Source organism: Cyprinus carpio, chromosome A9, assembly GCF_018340385.1.
Source record: "Cyprinus carpio isolate SPL01 chromosome A9, ASM1834038v1, whole genome shotgun sequence".
NCBI lineage: Eukaryota > Metazoa > Chordata > Actinopteri > Cypriniformes > Cyprinidae > Cyprinus > Cyprinus carpio.
Window position 1 is genome coordinate 11,954,121 of NC_056580.1, and position 19,417 is coordinate 11,973,537.

The following is a 19,417-nucleotide window of genomic DNA, read 5'->3' on the forward strand; positions in this document are numbered from 1 at the left end:
CTCACCGTTGCATGCAATCATGAAATATAGCATATTTCAAAAGTTTTGGCTATTCGTTGTGAAATCGGGTTTGGGCTCAATTTAATAGTGCAGCTCGGTGCGGGTTGGGTCAAATTATCTCAAGCCGGGTTCGGGCTTCAGTTTTAATGCCTTGTTTTTTTAGGGTTTTGCATTTTAGGGGCTGCAGTTTCAACATAGTTGTTTTATTTAAGCTTTGAATATTTCAGTTCAAAACATATTACACACATTTTCATAATTAAAAAAATTCAATAATCCATATTCACCTTCCAGAGTTCACTTCCGAAATATTCAATCAGGCAATTTTTGGTTCATATTATCTTACTTTGCAAAATTCACTTCCACAAATTCAGTGGTTCAAATTCGGAAGAAAATTCAGCATTGCAAATCCAGAAATTGCAGGTATTAGCAGTAAAGTACCAATGCATGATCTCCATCTGCTGTTAGTCGCTCACCCAGCATACAGCAAACCTCCAGTGTTGAAATCCTGGTGTAAAGGACTCTGAGAGTATAGAGTAAAAGTTCTGGTGTTGAATTTCAAGGGATTAACACAGCTAGTGTAAAACAGCAGCCTCTGGCTGGAGAAGTTACAGAGAGTTAAATCTTATTTAGTGTTATTATTTACATCCAGGATATTTATGCGCCTAAACCATCTTAAAGATTTCTCACAGACGTCATTTCTTTGACTTGCGATGCAGAGCATATAAGCTGGAAAACAAAGACGTTAAGTGTTTATCTAATTTACAAAAATGTATTTTGTAACATCACATTTATGTGCTGTGTAACCCTAAACTTTTCTCAGAAACATTTTATTTTCACTCGCAATGCAGAACAGACGAGGAGCTGCTTTAAACGCAGACAGTAAGTGTTTTTTTCTCATTTATAATATGTATTTTTAAAACAGTGATTTTTAGCGGTATTTATGTGCTGTGCACTCATAAACTTTTTCTCGGAAAGATTGTAAGTCAATTCTCTTATTTACAGACTTCTCAGATGTATGAGTAATCCCTACTTGCTCAGAAGACAACGTTATGTTGCCTAGAGGGGGTAGAAAAAAACATTTAAACAAATCATAACCATTTGCTACAAACACTTTATTCTTAACAATACAAAATATCATGGACAATTACTTATAGATGAGCTTAGAACTATAAAATTCCTCAATCAGGGTACAAAGACTCAAACCACCATGAGGTAAGCTTCTCCAAAGAAAGTAGAGAATTAACTTCCTGCAATAACTCCCTCTTTGCTACCTTAAATAGGTGAATTCATTAATTACTTGAACAGAGTGCCCCCTAATGCATAGGTGAGTAAAGACAATGCTGCTCTAAGTGTTCTGGTACGCATTCATTTTGATATAAGTCCAAAAGACAGATTGTTTTTTGTATGCTTGCACTGCCCCATACGTGCATTCATTTTGATATAAGTCCAACCTCAATGTAGAGAAATATGCACTTGGAATTGTGACTGTGTCTGTTGTTAAAAGACCCATTTTCCAAAAAGTCTGACTTTCTTTTTACAAAATATATATTTACAGTGAATTAGATGCTTTTCCTCAAACAAACTGTAACCCGAATTGTCTTAATAAATGTCTTAAATTGTCTTAATAAATGATGACAGAATTTTCAGTTTTGGGTGAACAGTTCTTGTTTTGTAATTGACACTTGACTCTGACATTTCACCTGTTAAAAGATAAGTTCACTTCCAGAATAAAAATTTACTGATAATTTACTCATGTCCAAGATGAAACGACTGGTATTTTTCTTTTAAAAAATACAAATATATACTTTTTTATACGTAGTTAGCTCTTTGTCTGTGTACTTCAGTTCAAAAAGGTAGGGTAGATCGAAAAATAAAATTTTCTCCTCCAACTTCAAAATCGTCTGACATTGCTGTTTTACTTTTTTTTGTAAAGGGTAAACCTTTTTTGACTTTCTTTGCACATTTGCTTTGTAAACACTGGGTCAGTACTTCCGCACTGATTGCACACAGCTGTAACCCATCACACATTCAATATATAACACTCACTTAGATCACTTTCAAACTGCCGAGTATTGTTCTGCTTTTTGTTTCAAAGACATTTGTCATTGTTTTTCTTCCATACTCTGACATGAACAGCACAATTTCAGTGGAAAAGAGTGCTACTTGACTTTGAGTCTGAAACATTACAGTGCTAAAGTGGTCATACATTTTTCTCCCTAACAATAACAAGCTGTATACAAACTGTATTCTCCACCCCCCGTTTCTGCTCAGACTTGGCAACTCTCATGGCCCGCAATGTATTTTCTGAAACAAAATAATGTTTAACAAAATAATCAATGTCATCATATGATTAGGTTTGTGGCTTCATTTTATTAACCTTCATAGTTCTCTTTGATTTGTAGGTGCTATGGAGGTACACTGGACCAGTCCCTGAAAATGCTCCAAAGAATGTCAAACTGATGAAGTGGCTTCCACAAAATGATCTCTTGGGTATGTTTATTATTATTTGGGTTGTCCAATCCTGCTCCTGGAGGGCCAATGTCCTGCAGACTGTAACTCCAACCAGCTACAGAAGTTTCTAGAAGTTTCTAGTGAGCCAGAAGACCTTGGTTAGCTGGTTCAGGTGTGTTTAATTAGGCTAAACTCTGCAGGACAGTTATGGACACCCAAACAGGTGTGGACACCACTGTCTTTGGCCCTTTAATCTTCTTCAAAGACATTTGAAAAATACATTCTCTTAACACAGTTTATGGTGACTACTATTAGCATGCAATCCATGGGTTTATCTCCCCAAAACTATAAATATTAAGCCTCCCAGGCACCATCAAAACATCAAGAGCGATCTGTTTGTCACTGACACAATAGGCTTTCCCTCTGCACAAACAGCAGTGTTTAGCCAGTACAGGACCATTACATGGGAAAAACTTCAACTTCGGTAACAGAAGTATAAGCCAAAATTTGCTTCATTTACACCTTCAAAGATAAAACAGGTCATGACCACATCAAAGCAAACGGGGCATTGTGATGCTATGTGCTACAATGGACACTTTAATACCATACAACAACATCAACCACCCCATAAAAAAAAAAAACGCCTCAAGAAGTACAAAACACTCATACAAACAACGATCTCACTGACTGACTGGCTGAGAAAAATTTTCTCTGTGAATATTTCAGCAGTTATTACCTGTTTGTGTACCATATTTCTGTCAAATGAACCAGCGATGCCAATTATTCATGATTTAATCATTCTTTTGAGTCAGTTCTCTCTTTTCGGTGAACTGGCCGAACACATTTGGACTCCTCTCTCACTGAATCATATAGCTTCGCTCCGGCCTCGGGTCGAAAATTAATAGTGGCTTGAGGAAAAAATACCACCAAATTGGACAAAAATGCCCCTGCACAATTAACTGAATCTATTACCGCTGTCGCAAATAAAGTGAAATGAAAAGTGTTGATTGCGGCATTACATTTAGAGCTGATCATATTGCATTATATTTCTTTTTAAGCATTTTACAGCATTGTGCATTATAAGCAATCACACACGATTCTGTTAAATTTATGAATGCAATGACCAGGGCCGTAGCTGGGGTTTGTGGGGCCCCAGTGCAGGATGTACCAGTGGGCCCTGTTTGAAATTGTTTAATTTGTATTGTATGTAAAATAACTTTTATCCATCAGGCAGGAAATTATATAAAATAATAATAAATTAAATGTTAAATAAATCAAAGTAATTGAGAAGCGGCCAAATCAGTCAGCAGGACACCGGGATTTTTCTTAACTGACTCGTGGGCTGCAAGTCCAGTCAGGTTCAAAAATAAATGCAGTTGGGTTGCATTCGGGTCTAATTTCATTGGGCCTCGGGTCGGGTTTTTCTTTAAAAAATAAAATAAAATTGCACATTGGGTTAGGACTCAAGACGTCCAGTTCAGACTCCAGCTTAGTGAAAGAGTCATCCAGCATCTTTTGTGTGTGCCGACCTTTTACTGCAATGACTTCACAATGTGTTTAAGCAAAGCCCCATTTGAAAAGTCAGGTAACGAATTCTAGCCTTATTCCAATCAGTAGAATCATCCGTAAAGTCTTGGGAATGGTCCAGCTTGTTCTGTTTTGACGGCTTGGGCATGATCAACTAGCAGTAAAGCGACCAAATAATGACTTAAAAAAAAGATGGATGACGGTAGATAATAAACAACAGGAACATGAACTGGGAGAAAAGTGACTGTTCACTACACTTCCATTACCAGAAGCCAATAAGCTTTATTTTTGTAATTCCGCTAGATGCCACTTGTGTCGCAGAGCCCAAATACTTCATCTTTAATTTATTATTATTATTATTATTATTATTATTATTATTATTATTATTATTATTATTATTATTATTATTATTATTATTTTGGCACTGATAAGGAGTCAGGGGATGCATGATATTTGAATTATCATGCCATATTATAATTCACTACAAAATCATTTGGGAACACTAATATACTGAATGAAATGTTACATTGTAGGCCATCCTAAGGTTAAGGCTTTTATTACACATGGTGGATCACATGGAATCTATGAAGGAATCTTTAATGGGGTGCCAATGGTGATGCTTCCTCTGTTTGGAGACCAAGGGGATAATGTTCAGCGCTTAGTATCTCGAGGAGTTGCAGAAACCCTGAGTATCTATGATCTGACCTCAGAAAAACTGCTGGTTGCACTGAGAAAGGTCATCAATGACAAAAGGTAAACAAAAGAATTACGTTCAGCCTGTGAATGAAATGCAGAACTGATGCATCGTTTTTATTCATGCAACATTTATTACTGAACTCAAAGTGAAATATTAGACTATATTTAGAGTATTGCACTGTGAAAATGATGTTTCTAAGTCGTAAAAAGTTTGTTTTACAAAAGATGCTATTTCAGTCTTTTTTTTTCAAAATTCCACTTGTAATTCAATTTATATTTCTTTGCAATTATTTGTGAAATTTACAAGCAAATTCTGAATCAAAATTGTTTCAAATTAAAATGTTAAATGTGTAGATTATTTTAAGAATTGCAGTCCTTTTGATCGCAACACAATATAAACATACTTCATCTTTGACTCCACAGCTATAAGGAGAAGATGACAGAGCTTTCAGCTATTCACAGAGACCGTCCCATTGAGCCTCTGGACCTGGCTGTGTTCTGGACTGAGTTTGTTATGAGACACAAAGGGGCAGCACATCTCAGACCTGCAGCCCACGAGCTGAACTGGATTCAGTATCATTCTCTGGACGTCATTGGCTTTCTCATTCTCATTCTAGTGACTGTTATTTTTGTGACTGTCAAAAGCTGCATGTTCTGTTTCAAGAAGTGCTTCAAGAAAACTCAGAAAAAGAAGAAGGAGTAGATGCATTAAGTCAATGTTTGTCCTTTTTTGTGGGATGATCATGTATAGACTTGGTTAATCTGTGATTTTATCCCTTTAATCCCTCCTGAATCCTGAATCAATGACTTCAATAAGGCCTCACAAAACCTACTGAGTGTGCCAGGAATCACATATTTTTCTGCACTAGCCCAGGTTTTTGTCAGATCTGGCTATGTTATTTAATATGATGTTTCCTCATTTCCTCGTTCCTCCGTCCCACACCCCATGACCCAGATATTGATCAAAGTTAGCCATCTTGAAAGACATCTCAGTTCTCTAATTACACTGCAAGGAGGTGAGGAACAAGGAGTAAGGACGTTTTCAGAGCAGCTATGAGCAAAGATACACAGGTGTATCCTATGTCGAAATGTTTCTTGTCAAAAAAACTGACAGGTTTAAATTCTCCTCCCTCTTCACATTTTTCACAATAATTATGTTTTACCATTGCGGTTTAAATAAACAATATATCTCATATTTTAGCAGAGCATCTTGCTTTATATTTATTTGAAGTTTTAGTTTAATATTATCTTAAATTAAATTTTAATTTAATTTTATTCGATTCCTCATTTTCTTGCATCCTAAGGGGAGTGGGGGTAGGGGAGGTAAGACACAAGGAAAGGAAGCAAGAAAAGGAAATGAGGATGAACAATAAGAAATGAGAAGCGCCCATTGAATGATGGAGCATTGATAGAAGAAACAAAGCATCTTAAAAAAATAAACAAACAACATACATAAATAAATAAAAAAAAAAATAAATGCAAGTCCTCATTCAGGGTATAGTATATATATATATATATATAAAAAATAGCTGCAAGTCCTCATTCAGGGTATAGCTAAATGACCAGGGATATTACAATACTACTAAAGGTTTACTGTTTTTAACAATGAGTATTTGTATGTGTAAGTAAGGTGTTTTTGTTTTCTGTTAATGAGAAGTGTTTCTAGAGCAGTAAATTAGCATATTAGAATCATTTCTGAGGGATCATGTTGTTGGTTTTAATAAAGACTCGGAGCATTAATTTTTCAGTAAAATGCACAGTACAAAATAATTAAATAAATAAGCCACTTGATACTTTGTATTTGACATGTACATCTTTGCTTCAGTGAAAACAGCCAGAATACAAAACATAGGCTTAGAGCTCCTCCTAATGGTCATAATATAAAACTTATATAAGGAAAAATAAATGAGACACAATCTTATTCTGGTAAGTTGCATTCAAACGGCTTCTTGAGCTGAGCTTGCCGATGCTATGTACTCAGCTTCAGCAGCAGAAAGAGCTACACATCTGTTTCCTGCCTCTCAAACTAACAGCTGCTCTGCTGATTCAAAACATGTATCCTGATACAGATTTGCAATCAACTTGGTCTCCAGCCCAATCTGAAAAACCAATGCATTCATTTGGCTTGTCTTTGCTATACATACCTAGATTCAGAGTGCCATTCAGGTACCTCATGATTTGTTTGACAACAGTCCAATGATTCTTTGTGGGTTAAGCACAGAATTTTGCAACATTGTTCACAGCATAAGCAATGTCTGGTCTTGTTTTTGTCAACAATTATAGCAGGCTACCAACAACAAGGAGATCTGTGAAATAATCCATGTGACATCAGTGGTTCATCCGCAATTATACCAAGCTACGAGAATATTTTTTGTGCGCAAAAGAAAAAAAGAAATTTGTCTACAGATCTCCTCCTTGGTACATTTCTGGACTTGGGAACATTTCAGTTGCGTTGCTGTCTATGCAGGATCAGACTGCTCTCAGATTCCATCAAAAATATCTTAATTTGTGTTCCAAAGATGAATGAATATCTTAAGAGTTTGAAACGACATGAGGGTAATTAATGACAGAATTTTATTATTTTTGGGTGAACTAACCCTTTAACTACATATTTTAAAATTCAAATAGACATCAAGAATTATGTTTTTTACTAGCTGAAATTCCGTTTTTGATAAGAATTTGTATTCATGCGAGAGATTCACCAATTTCTGATGTCAAGAATTCATAATTTCACTAGTGGAAATGTAATTTCTGACATCAGTAGCTCTTTTACTAGCAGAAATTAAATTTCTGATATCAATAATTTGCATTTTAACTTTAGTAAAAACATTTATTGTTGATATGAAATGAATACCCTGCAAATTAAGTAAATTCAGTCTGCAAAGGTATAACATATCATTGCAAAATTCTACTAGTGAAAATGCAATTAGAGTTAGTTACATTTTAGGACTTTACTATGCCATGTTACTATTGCACCTGCCTGAGATAAGTAGGGGACAGTGTAGAGCAGTTTGAATGATGGTAATAGGAATGGAGAGGAGAAGATATAGAGGGAAAGAGGTCTCAGCTTCATTGGGGTCATCAGGTAGCCACCCTCCTTTTTTGGTGTTTTTCAATTATATAAGCCCACAACACCTCCAGAGGGCTCATCGGCAACAACTGGCATCCCAGGTGTGCCCCCCTCTGCTTTCACCTCTGCCATCTACTCTTCTTGTTCTGCAGCACTGGAAAGGGCCTTGACAGCTTGCTATATATATAAAACATTACAATATAACATTTCTGTAATCTATATAGCCTACCAGTCAACAGTTTTTGAACAGTAAGATTTTTAATGTTTTTAAATAAGTCTCTTCTCCACACCATTTATTTGATCCAAAGTACAGCAAAAGCAGAAATCTTGTGAAATATTTTTACAATTTAAAATAACTGTTTTCTATTTAAATATATTGTAAAATGTAATTTATTCCTGTGATCAAAGGTGAATTTTCAGCATCATTAATCAGTGTCACATCCTTCAGAAATCATTCTAATATGCTGATTTCCTGCTCAATAAACTTTTTTATTATTATTAATATTATTATTATCAATATTTAAAACAGTTGAGTATTTTTTTTTTTTTTTCAGGATTCTTTGATGAATAGAAAGATCCAAAGATCAGCATTTATGTGAAATAAAAAGCTTTTGAGGCATAATACACTATAATTCAAAAGCTTAGAGTCAGTATATTTTTATTTTTTGGAAAAGAAATTATAGAAATTAATACTTTTATTTAGCAAGGATGTTTTAAATTGATCAAAAGTGATGATAAAGAAATTTATAATTTTACAAAATATTTCTATTTCTGATCAATGCTGTTCTTCTGAACTTTCTATTCATCAAAGAATCGTGAAAAAATTATACTCAGATATTTTCAACATTTTTCATTATAATAAATATTTTTTGAGCAGCAAATAAGAATATCAATGTTTTTCTGAAGGATTGTGACTGGAGTAAATGCTAAAAATGTAGCTTTGGTGAATCACAAGAAATAATTTAAAATAGGCCTTATTCAAATAGAAAACAGTTAAAAAAATACTAAAAATATTTCAAAAACACTGTTTTGCTGTACTTTGGATTAAACAGGCTTGGTGAACAGAAGAGACTTAATTAAAAACTTATAAAACAATTTTGTTAAAAAAACTTTTGGCAACTTTATTTTTTCTCTAATTTCTAGATTTTAATTGGTTTAGAAATCAGATAACTGCTGTACAATAATCAATAATAATGATTTGTTAATGTTTATATACTACAAACACTTTTTTACATCACATAATAATGTCAGTTAGCACTGCATTGTTATTTATCAACTGGATAAGATATCAAAACAACAAAAAAAACCAACTGGATATGATATGAAAATCACAAATAAACCATATATTGTCGCAATCGTATGTTTACTGTTTCCAAACGTGTCTGTTTGTCTGATATTGCTGTGTTCATATAGCTGGGCCCATTTGTCCATTTTCCTGGTTCGACTTTCTGCGCGAGAGCGCCCTGCGGCTTGAATGGAACACACACTGCTTGAGTGTTTAGCGCGTGATGTTCATCTCGCCTTATTCTGGGTCCGAATAAAATATCAGGACAGGTTAGCGCAGACTATTCTGTCTCTTCAGTTTAAATCTATATTTATTCACACCAGCTCTTGAAACCTCTAGGCGAAACACACTTGGCCGATAAAGTGAGGGGGACAAATTTACGTGATATAAAAGTGGGGGGGACACGTCTGCGCCCCTATATATTTCATATAAATTTTTATATTTAAATATATATATATATATATATATATATATATATATATATATATATATATATCTTTTATTGAATATTCTGTAAAAATTGAACACTGCGTTTATGCAGGTCTATAATTAGTTCTGTCAGATTTACTAATACTTATATATTTTTTTTCTTTAAAGTTTATTGAACATATTTCCTAATAAGAAAAAATCATAGATTTGTTCTTAAATTCATGGGGGTCCATGCTGAAATGTTTTTATTTATTTTTTTATTATTCCTTTGTAGTTGGCCATATAAAAATTAACCATATAGTGTAGAATTTAACCGTGGTATTAGTAAGACCATGGTAGTCACAGTTAAAACTATGCTCCATCACCAATAACCAAAATACAAACTATATAAAAAATAAAAAAAAAAAGAAAAAAGAAAAAAGAAAAAAAAATCCCCCAAAAACCCTCTATAAAAGTTGCTTATATTCCCTTGACATACAATATAATAAGTATAAGGATAAAACAAAGAGTTTTCATTTATTTGACTGCACAGGCTGTCAAATGCATAAGATATACACACATAAAGAAGCACCTGCATAAGGAAAACCAATGTTATTTAGATGGAATCCACAATGTTTAAACTTATAAATTGTAGAAATACCTAAATCAACATATTCTAGTTTTGAAACAGCTGAAAAAAAATAAAGAAAAAAAATAATAATACATCCACTACCACATGCACAACAAATTAGCACATAATGACCACATACAATACATAGAACATATCTGTGGCTTTCTATGTGAGTAAGATGCTTGCATCTCAGATGGCATCAAGATATTTGCACCAAGACAATCTAAATTAGGTGGGTGGCAGTTCCACTGTCCGTGAGAAAGTCTGCTCACTGCTTAATGTTTCATTTTACTAGTGCCAAATATTTAATATCTACAAGATAATGGTAATATTGAAAAACAAAATAAATTGTGAAATGTACAAGGTGAGTCATTATCGCAAGGGGAGGAGACACAAGAGGAGGAAACAGCAAATTATGAAGCATCCACCAAGACAATCAGCTTTCATTATCGCAAGGGGAGGAGACAGTAGAGGAGGAAGCTGCTACTTTTGGAGTATGTTTTAACTACTGTACAAACCTGTAATGTACTACTACAGATCTGTCTGAGCTGCAAGGATCTGCCAACATGGTGCATCCAGAACATCCAATCTTTGAATCCACCTTGCTGGACAAGCTGACTTCCAGCAGTGCATTTGCACTTGCTTTTATATTTCTTGTTTTTCAGTACACTTTCAAACTGGACTTTCAGTGCCCATGTAATCATTTTTACCAGTGGTTCTGCGGACTATATATTGGTCTTCTATTTGTCTGACTTTTTTTAATACTGACCTTAACCACTACAACATTTACAATAATTTCTGCACTGTGGTGTTTTATTCGTGTGCTCAGGTCCCATGAAGACTGCACCCTTGGGAACAGTCTCCATGTATCCTGCTCCTGTTCAGCTTGCTCTCGTGCACGTTTCTTTCAGGCATGCAGAAGATTTTCCTGTAAACATTTTATGAGAAACCTGTTTCTTTCTGCGTTATGGATCATAACAGTTTTGATTGATGGTGACGCTGTGGTGTGCTGGAATCTGACAGAAGAAAACATCACACGAACAAACGATCAAATACCTTGTAAAGATAGCAACAAACTTACTCCTGAATAATCTGACAAGATTAAATATTATCTGGCTCTATAACAGGTATGTTATTTACTAGTTACCATATCAAATCTGTACTGATTGATCCATATTTTATTTTATCTAATAATCATTTGTGGTACTTTTGAAACAATAAAGAATTTATTTATTACTACTACTGCTAAGCAATGTTTTCTTGCAGCTGTACATATAGTCATTATTGCCATCCAATAGCCTACAAATATATAGAAAAAATTGCACAGTAAAACAAATTATAAACCACAAAACAATTCACCCTTTCTGTTAAAATCCTTTTATATCTTATATCAGTGTTTCTGAGGGTGGATTAATTATGTTTGATGGTATACTTAACAGGAATAGCAAAAATATGAGAAGGATGATTTAAATAGTTTTTGAACCTGGGTGTTTGAGACCAACATACTTTTGTGTATTTTGACTTTTTGACCAAAAATCTTTGTATTCTGGTAGGAATATGTGCCTATGTGACATCTAGCCGTGGTTGTCCCTTTAACAAACTATCCTAAAGAGGTTCATTCTAAAACTTTGTAATAATAAAACTCTGTAATAACTATGCATATTTATGCTGGAACATTGTTTTGTTCAAAGGCGTTCGGGCTGGGATTCCTTTTTGCTCTACCATTATTTTGGCTGTAGGTTTCTATATGTTGTCAGTTTTTGCACAGCATCCTATTAAAAGTCTCTATTTGCAGACATATATGAAGAGGAGACAATAGGATATGCAAGGAGGAAATGCGAGAGAGTGAGTGAAAACAAGTTCTAAAATAAAATGTATTAATGTTTTAAATGCAGAACTGATGGTTTAGACTGGACATCCTTGTCTAACCAAATGATTGACTTAATCATGTCAAGAAACTCTGAATCAATGAATGAACTATCCCAGAAACTTCTTTCAGCAAGGCAGGGGACCCTTCTCTGCCACCCCAGAAAGTTCCTCGGCAAAGACCAGTACCCTTCTCTGCCACCACAGAACCTTCCTCAGCAAGACCAGAAACCTTCTCTGCCAGCCCAGAACCTTCCTCAGCAAGACAGCCCTCCTCTGCCAGCCCAAAACCTTCCTAAGTAAGACCAGTACCCTCCTCTGCAAGCCCGGAACCTTCCTCAGCAAGACCAGAACCCTTCTCTGCACCCCAGGAGCTGTTTTAGCAAGACCAGAACCCTTCTGCCAGCCCAGAACCTTCCTCAGCAAGACCAGAACCCTTCCTCAGCAACCACAAAACCTTCCTCAGCAAGACCAGAACCCTTCTCAGCAACCACAGAACCTTCCTCAAGCAAGACCAGAACCCTTCTCTGCCAGCCCAGAACCTTCCTCAGCAAGACCAACAACCCTTCTCAGCAACCACAGAACCTTCCTCGCAAGACCAGAAACCTTCTCTGCCAGCCCAGAACCATCCTCAGTAAACCAGAACCCTACTCAGAATCCGTTTCTGTAATCTTAAAGGCAATCTAATATATGGAAGAACAATTTTAAAGGCAATCTAATATATGGAAGAACAATTTCAAAACAAATGAACTTTCACAAAAATAATAATCATGCAATATAACTGAATGACACAATAACTTGTGATGGAAAAGGTTTACACTAGTAGACCACTCCAAGCGCTTTTTTTTATTGTTGTTATGTATGTGAAATATTCAGACATTATGTCTTTAGGAGACAAGAAACCCAGCGAAAACCAAACTAATTTGAACTTAGTGAGCTGAGCTGAACAAAAAAATATGAAAACATTATGTCGCCAGGTGGTAAGAGGACAGAGAGAGTGAGAACAGAAATACCAAGAAGAGAACTCCTCCAGCAAACTGTTAAAGCAGTGGTTCCCAATCCTGGTCCTGGAGAACCCCCAACACTGAATGTTTTTAGTGTCTCTCTTATCTGACACACACATTTGAGGTCTTGGAATCTTCACTAATGAGCTGATGAGTTGAATCAGGTAGACATCTAAAATGTGCAGTGTTGGGGGTTCTCCAGGACCAGGATTGGAAACCACTGTGTTAAAGGATTAGTTTACCTCCAGAATAAAAATTTCCTGATAATTTACTCCTTAAGTCCCCTTGTTATCTCTGTGTAAACATACTCCCTGTTCTGTTCAGTTCTTTGTCTGTGCTCGTCATGTATTAGTGCTGTGTAAGTGTCTATTCTCCTCTTAGTGGGTCAAACGTGTCTCCTGTGAAGTACCTAGGTCATGCATCTTCTTTACACTGGTGCGATTGTGACAGAAGCACAGACCAAACTGAAGATGAGCACTGCCTTCTGCAGAATGGCCGGATGCTGGAGGAATATGTTGAGGGCTACCTACAGCTCTACAGCAGGCATGGTGACCCTGAGGATGAGACCCTTAAAGAGCTCTTCAGGAGCGGGACGGATGACATCCTCGGCCAGATGCTGCTGTTGGGGGAGGATCAATGTCCTTTCATCGAGTTTGTTGATTACACCTTGTGGGTATGCAGATCCGCCCTCATTGTGGGAATCACTGAGAACAACACCATCCAGGACTCCGACTTCCCAGCACATGTTCCATCACCAGCAGTCATCTCTTCGTCCGCTCCAGCTAGGATTCATCATCCCAGTCCGGAGAGTCCTGGACAACAAGAGAAAGCCTTCACTGCAGTCAAAGTGAAAAAAATAAAATAAAAAAAAGCCTCCCACCATGGAGCCAGAGCCTGCCAACATGTCTGTGAACTACCTGCATCATGCATCTTTACATCGATGCAATTGTAACAGCTAGCTGAAACAACTTTTTATTTTTCATATATAATCAATAGTCTGTGAGGGTTGAAGGTAAATCGTTGTAGTATTTCTTGAAATTTAGTGTATATAATGCTGTGAAGCAAAACTAAAGAGTTGAAATATTGAGATATATTTTTTCAAAAACCATAATTCTTAGATTATAGTTTCTCTGTACAATCTAGGAATTATTGCTTAAACGTGCATTGAGGAGAATATGTTAATGCACACCTGATGACCACTCATTTGCCTTCAGGTTGATGGTCTTTTTGTTTTCTTTCAGTTGGTTTTGGTTTTTACATTCCACTTATGTTTAACTAAACAAAACAAAAAAAAAACTGTCTATAAAATTGGCCCTGATAAATGCAAGATCAGTACAGAACAAAACAAATTTACTAAATGACTTTTTCTCTTCAAATAACCTGGATTTTATGTTTATTACTGAAACTTGGCTCACTGAAATGATTTAAGCCCCTTCTCAGAATTTTCTCCCACAAACTGTGGCTTTTTCAGCTGCCCCAGAAAGTCAAGGAAGGGTGGTGGAATTGCTGTTACATTTTAAAACATGTTTAAGTGTAGGCTCTTACCAGTAGACAGTTATGACAGCTTTGAGGCTATGTTATGCAATGTTGAATCTCCATGTCATCTGGTCATTGCAGTGGTGTATTGACCACCAAAATCAAAAAGTGACTTCTTAAAAGATTTCTCAGAATTTTTATCTGATATAGTCACAACTAATGTAACTTGATTGTTGGTCATTTTAATATACATATGTGTTGTCGTTCAAAGCCTCTTGTAAAAGAGTTTGTACATCTTATTGATTCTTTTAATCTCAAGCAATCGGTATCTGTCCCTACTCACAAGCTAGGACACACACTTGATCTTGTGCTATCCTCAGGCTTCTCCAACAAAGACATTGATGTAAGAGACTCTGTTTTTTCAGATCATTGGCCTTTTGTGTTTGACAGTGATATTACTTCTTGCAGTTCTGTATACCAGCCTTCTACTTTTCTTGCTCGCCCCTTAAATTCATCTACTGCTATGCATTTTAAAAAGCTGTTTTTAGTTTCTGCAGCAGATAGTACTACTCTGGCATCACAAGGCTTGGATGTGGAGGATATGGTTTCTAATTTTAATGCTTCCTGTTTGGAAGTTTTAAACACTGTAGCTCCTCTTAAAGTTAAGAAAACCAAACAAAATAAGCAGCCCTGGGTAAATGAAGATATTAAATCTTTAAGAAAAAAATTGTAGAAGGGCAGAAAGAAAATGGAAACGAAATAAATCAAATTCAGTTGAACAAAAATAAGATCGAGATTATCCTATTTGGCTCCAAACCACAGATTGACAAATACAGTGTTCTCTTGGGGCATTTTCAGTCAAAAAAATTACTCCTATGTGAAAAATCTGGGGGTCATTTTTGAAGCCGACCTGAACTTCGACAAATAAAATAAATTCAGTGGTCAGGGCCAGCTTTTTCCAGCTAAAGCAACTACGAAAGTTAAAGCCCCTCCTTACCTTTCAGGATTTGGAGTGTAATTCACGCTTTTATTTATTGCAATGCCTTGTATGCTGGAATTAGTCAGTCATCACTCTCACGATTACAGATTGTCCAAAATGCTGCAACTCGTTTCTTGACTGGGACAAAAAGAGAGAACATATTTCACCTATATATTGGCTTCCCGCAAAACAAAGAATTGATTTCAAGGTTTTAACATACGTTTTTAAGCTCTACATGGACTTGCCCCTAACTATATATCAGAACTTTTAAGTTTCTGTTCTCCTCAGAGATCACTCAGATCTTCAGTCCAGCTGTTTTTAAATGTCCCAAAATCTCAGTTGAAAACAAAAGGAACCCGTCTCACTCGAAAAGCCCTCTGCATTGCAGGTGATCCCACTCACCCGTCACACAGCTTCTTCAGTCTGCTGCTATCAGGGAGGAGACTGCGGAGTCTCCAGGCCAGGACCAGCAGACTGAAGGACAGCTTCATTCATCAGGCTGTCAGGAAGCTTAACTCGCTCCGCTCCCGAATTTGCTTGCCCCCCCGTCCCTCTTCTGCCTCAGGCACCACTGAACTATGAACCCCCCCCCCCCCCCAGGTCCCACATCCCCAGGTCCTTCCACCCCCCCTCCCTCTAACATACGATGTCATGCACCAGTCACTTTGTGCAGCAGTGGTCTGCTCACTACCTCATTCACTCATTCACCATGGAACTGACATCATTCTACCACCTCATCAGTCAGTTTAATAAAATAACTGCTCTTGAGCCCTTTGTCACTTTGTCACTTTTAATCAGACTGAATAAGCTATTTTTTTATGCACTAAAAATCTTTTTATCTGCACTGTTTGTTCACTGATTTGCACTCTATCTGCCATGTGCCTTGCGCTGCTTTTATTTAACCTTATTTTTACTTAATTTTTTTCTATTATGTCTTTTTTTACATTCCCTTATTGTATAGTTTTTAATCTTATATTTTATATTTGATCTAGATTTTTAGGCTCTACTGTTAGTGTTATCTGTATGCACCGGGGTTCTGATGAGTAAAACGCAATTTCGATTCTCTGTATGTATGTACTGTACATGTGGAAGAATTGACAATAAAGCAGACTTGACTTGACTTAAAAGGCGACAGGTCTTTTTCAGTCTATGCTCCAAAATTTTGGAACACACTACCCTTAACTTTCAGAGCTTCTCCTACATTAAGCCTTTTTAAAGTATTAATTAAAACCTACCTCTTTTCTCAGGCTTATTCTTAATTTGGGTTTATCTTATGTATCTCTTAAATGCTAGGGGTTGTAGTTTTTTGGGGTATAGTAGGTTTTGATCTTTTCTTTTTAATATATATTAAAATTTTGTTTAAATTATCTTGTTATGATTGGACTGAATACCTTCCAGCTCTGTTTTATTTGTGTGTACTTGCTCTGCTTGTGAAGCACTTTGGTCAACATTCTTCTTGTTTTAATGTGCTGTATAAATAAATTTGACCTTGACCTTGACCTTGAACTATGATTTGCTCAAGGTATAAGTGTAAAGGTTATTGTTGATTACAGAAAAAGACTTTCACTGTGCCACTCCTGTGTTCTGATGAAAAATGCTACTTAACTACCTTCCTCAGATTATGCTACCAACATTTCCATTGTTTTAAGGTTAGTGTTTGGGGCAGGTTTAGATATAATTAAAGCCTAATAAATGTGCTACCTATTGTTTTAACTGCCGGTAGCACAAATTAACAGAACAGCGGCACACTCCCTCTTTTGCACAGCAGTGCATTAACTGTTACAGCTAAGTTTATCTATTCAGTGTATTGTTCCATTCTACTGTCATATATTTAAAAATGCAACTTAAATACATTTTCTCACTTTAAAGGCTTTGAGAATATTTCCTTTCACTGATAAGGTTGAAAGCTAAAAGTGTTTGTCCATAAAAGTGTGATCTAAACATCCAGGTTAGATCATACATTTTCCTTTCAGTTCTAAGAAAGTCTTTTACCTTTGAACAACAAGAGTTTAAGGAAATTTAATGGAGTCAGATTAATTATATTTTAAATAACTGAATTATGCATCATCCATCAACTGCCTTTTGTTCCGGTTATAGGTTCAAAGTAGTAACACAAACTGGCTTAACACACTGAATTTAAATTTCTTTATTTCTAATTGCTTTATAAATCAAAACACGTTTATTTCCATATTATAAACCTCAATCATTCAATCTGTCCTAGGTAGACATAGGGCACATACACAATAACTTTATGGATGGCTGCTGGATGAAAATATAAATAAATCTTCTTGAATCTACCACACTGGTAATGTAACATCCAAGCTTCTTGCAGTATTTATACTGTACCTACTAAGATGGGTATAAAATCCGATCTGCCTAAGAATCTTGAGTAGAATCTTGGTCAGAAGCTTGCCAACAAGTCTTGCAAGAAGGGAAAACGTCTGTAACTTCTCTTTTTATTTATTTTTATTTTTTTTTTTAAACATGAGTCTTAATCAAATTTTCTACAAATTACATTAAATGAATAGTTCTTGTTTTATACTTGTTCTGGTTTGTCTTTAGACTATATCGCCTCACAGAACAAATGATTGTCCAGTGTATTGTTCCTAGTGTCATCCACATGCACTACAAATGAAGTTTAAAAATGCACTGCATCATGAAATGTTTTGCTTAGTATAAACATGAAGCACTGAAACAAAGTCTTTGCTTTCATGACACTTTTAAAGAAATACAATACAGGGTGCACTACAACAGCAGAAGCAGATACAATAAAGCTGGGACTATTGTATATTTATTTTTTAGATTAATACAGACATCACACACCAACAATGAGCATGAGATCTGCCAGAGACAGTTTAGTACAAGACAGTTCCTGATAAAACTAATTACAAGATTTTCCAAAGGTTGCCAGGCAGATTAGTGGTGTCAAATATTTGAAAGATATTCAGAGTTTTGTTTGAGGCACTTAATTTTAAATTGCACAGATACCAATTTTGCGTGATTTAAGTCTGTGAAATAATCAGGCTTGATTATTACTGTATATACTTGATCTATATACAAAGTAAAAAAATTGTTTACATTTCCATTAATTTCTTCTGCGTTTTCTGTAGAGCTGATAGTCTTATTATTTTTTGCAAGTCTACTATTGTGCTATAATAACCTGCCTAGAAACCAGTATATATTCCACAGCTATTCAGTAGCAGCACATAAAGCCTGCATTTATTTGATCAAAAATACAAACATACATACAGTACAGGTCAAAAATTTGGAAACATTACTATTTTAATGTTTTTGACTGAAGTCTCTTCTGCTCATCAAGCCTGCATTTATTTGATCAAAAATACAGAAACAGTAATATTGTGAAATATTATTACAATTTAAAATAATTGTTTTTAAATGTATTATACTTTAAATTATCATTTATTTCTGTGATGCAAAGCTGAATTTTTATATATATATATACTGTATATGTATATATATATATATATATATATATATATATATATATATATATATATATATATCTATATATATATATATATATATATATATATATATATATATATATATATATATATATACATATACTATATAGCTGTGTAACTTCAAGTGTCTTAATAAATAATAAATATACAGTAGTAACATCCCGGGACTGTCTCACCCTATAAATACGATCACAGGCCTGATCCTCTAGTGCTGGGTTCCTGTGAATGAAGGCCAAGTCTATACTTTATATGTCAATCGAGTCTCTTCAGAACATATCAGCTTGCAATATGTACTGAAGCAGTTGTATTTGCGTTTTGTACAGTTAATTTTATGAATTAGAAAAAAAAAAAAAAGAGATGTGGCATGTGCATTTTATTAGAATTTATTCCCTTGCAGAATATAAGTTGGCCAGTGCAAATATCAACCTAATGTGTTTAAAGATGCACTGTGAAATTTAATCTATATTTAAATGCCCTTTAAATAACTGAAAAGCTATTAAAACAGTAAGAATATTGTATGATAGTAAACAACTACCCAG

General features: G+C 35.3%; 1 protein-coding gene across 1 annotated transcript in view; it reads left to right on the forward strand.

Moving 5' to 3' along the window:
• Positions 1-5,874, forward strand: part of LOC109096697 (UDP-glucuronosyltransferase 1A5-like) — a 28,235-nt gene extending 22,361 nt beyond the window's left edge. The window contains exons 3-5 of the mRNA XM_042763487.1: positions 2,403-2,490; positions 4,512-4,731; positions 5,098-5,874. Coding sequence (XP_042619421.1) covers positions 2,403-2,490; positions 4,512-4,731; positions 5,098-5,377 — 588 coding nt within the window. The 3' untranslated portion in view covers positions 5,378-5,874. The remainder of the gene's footprint in view (positions 1-2,402; positions 2,491-4,511; positions 4,732-5,097) is intronic.
• Positions 5,875-19,417: the final 13,543 nt, after the last annotated feature.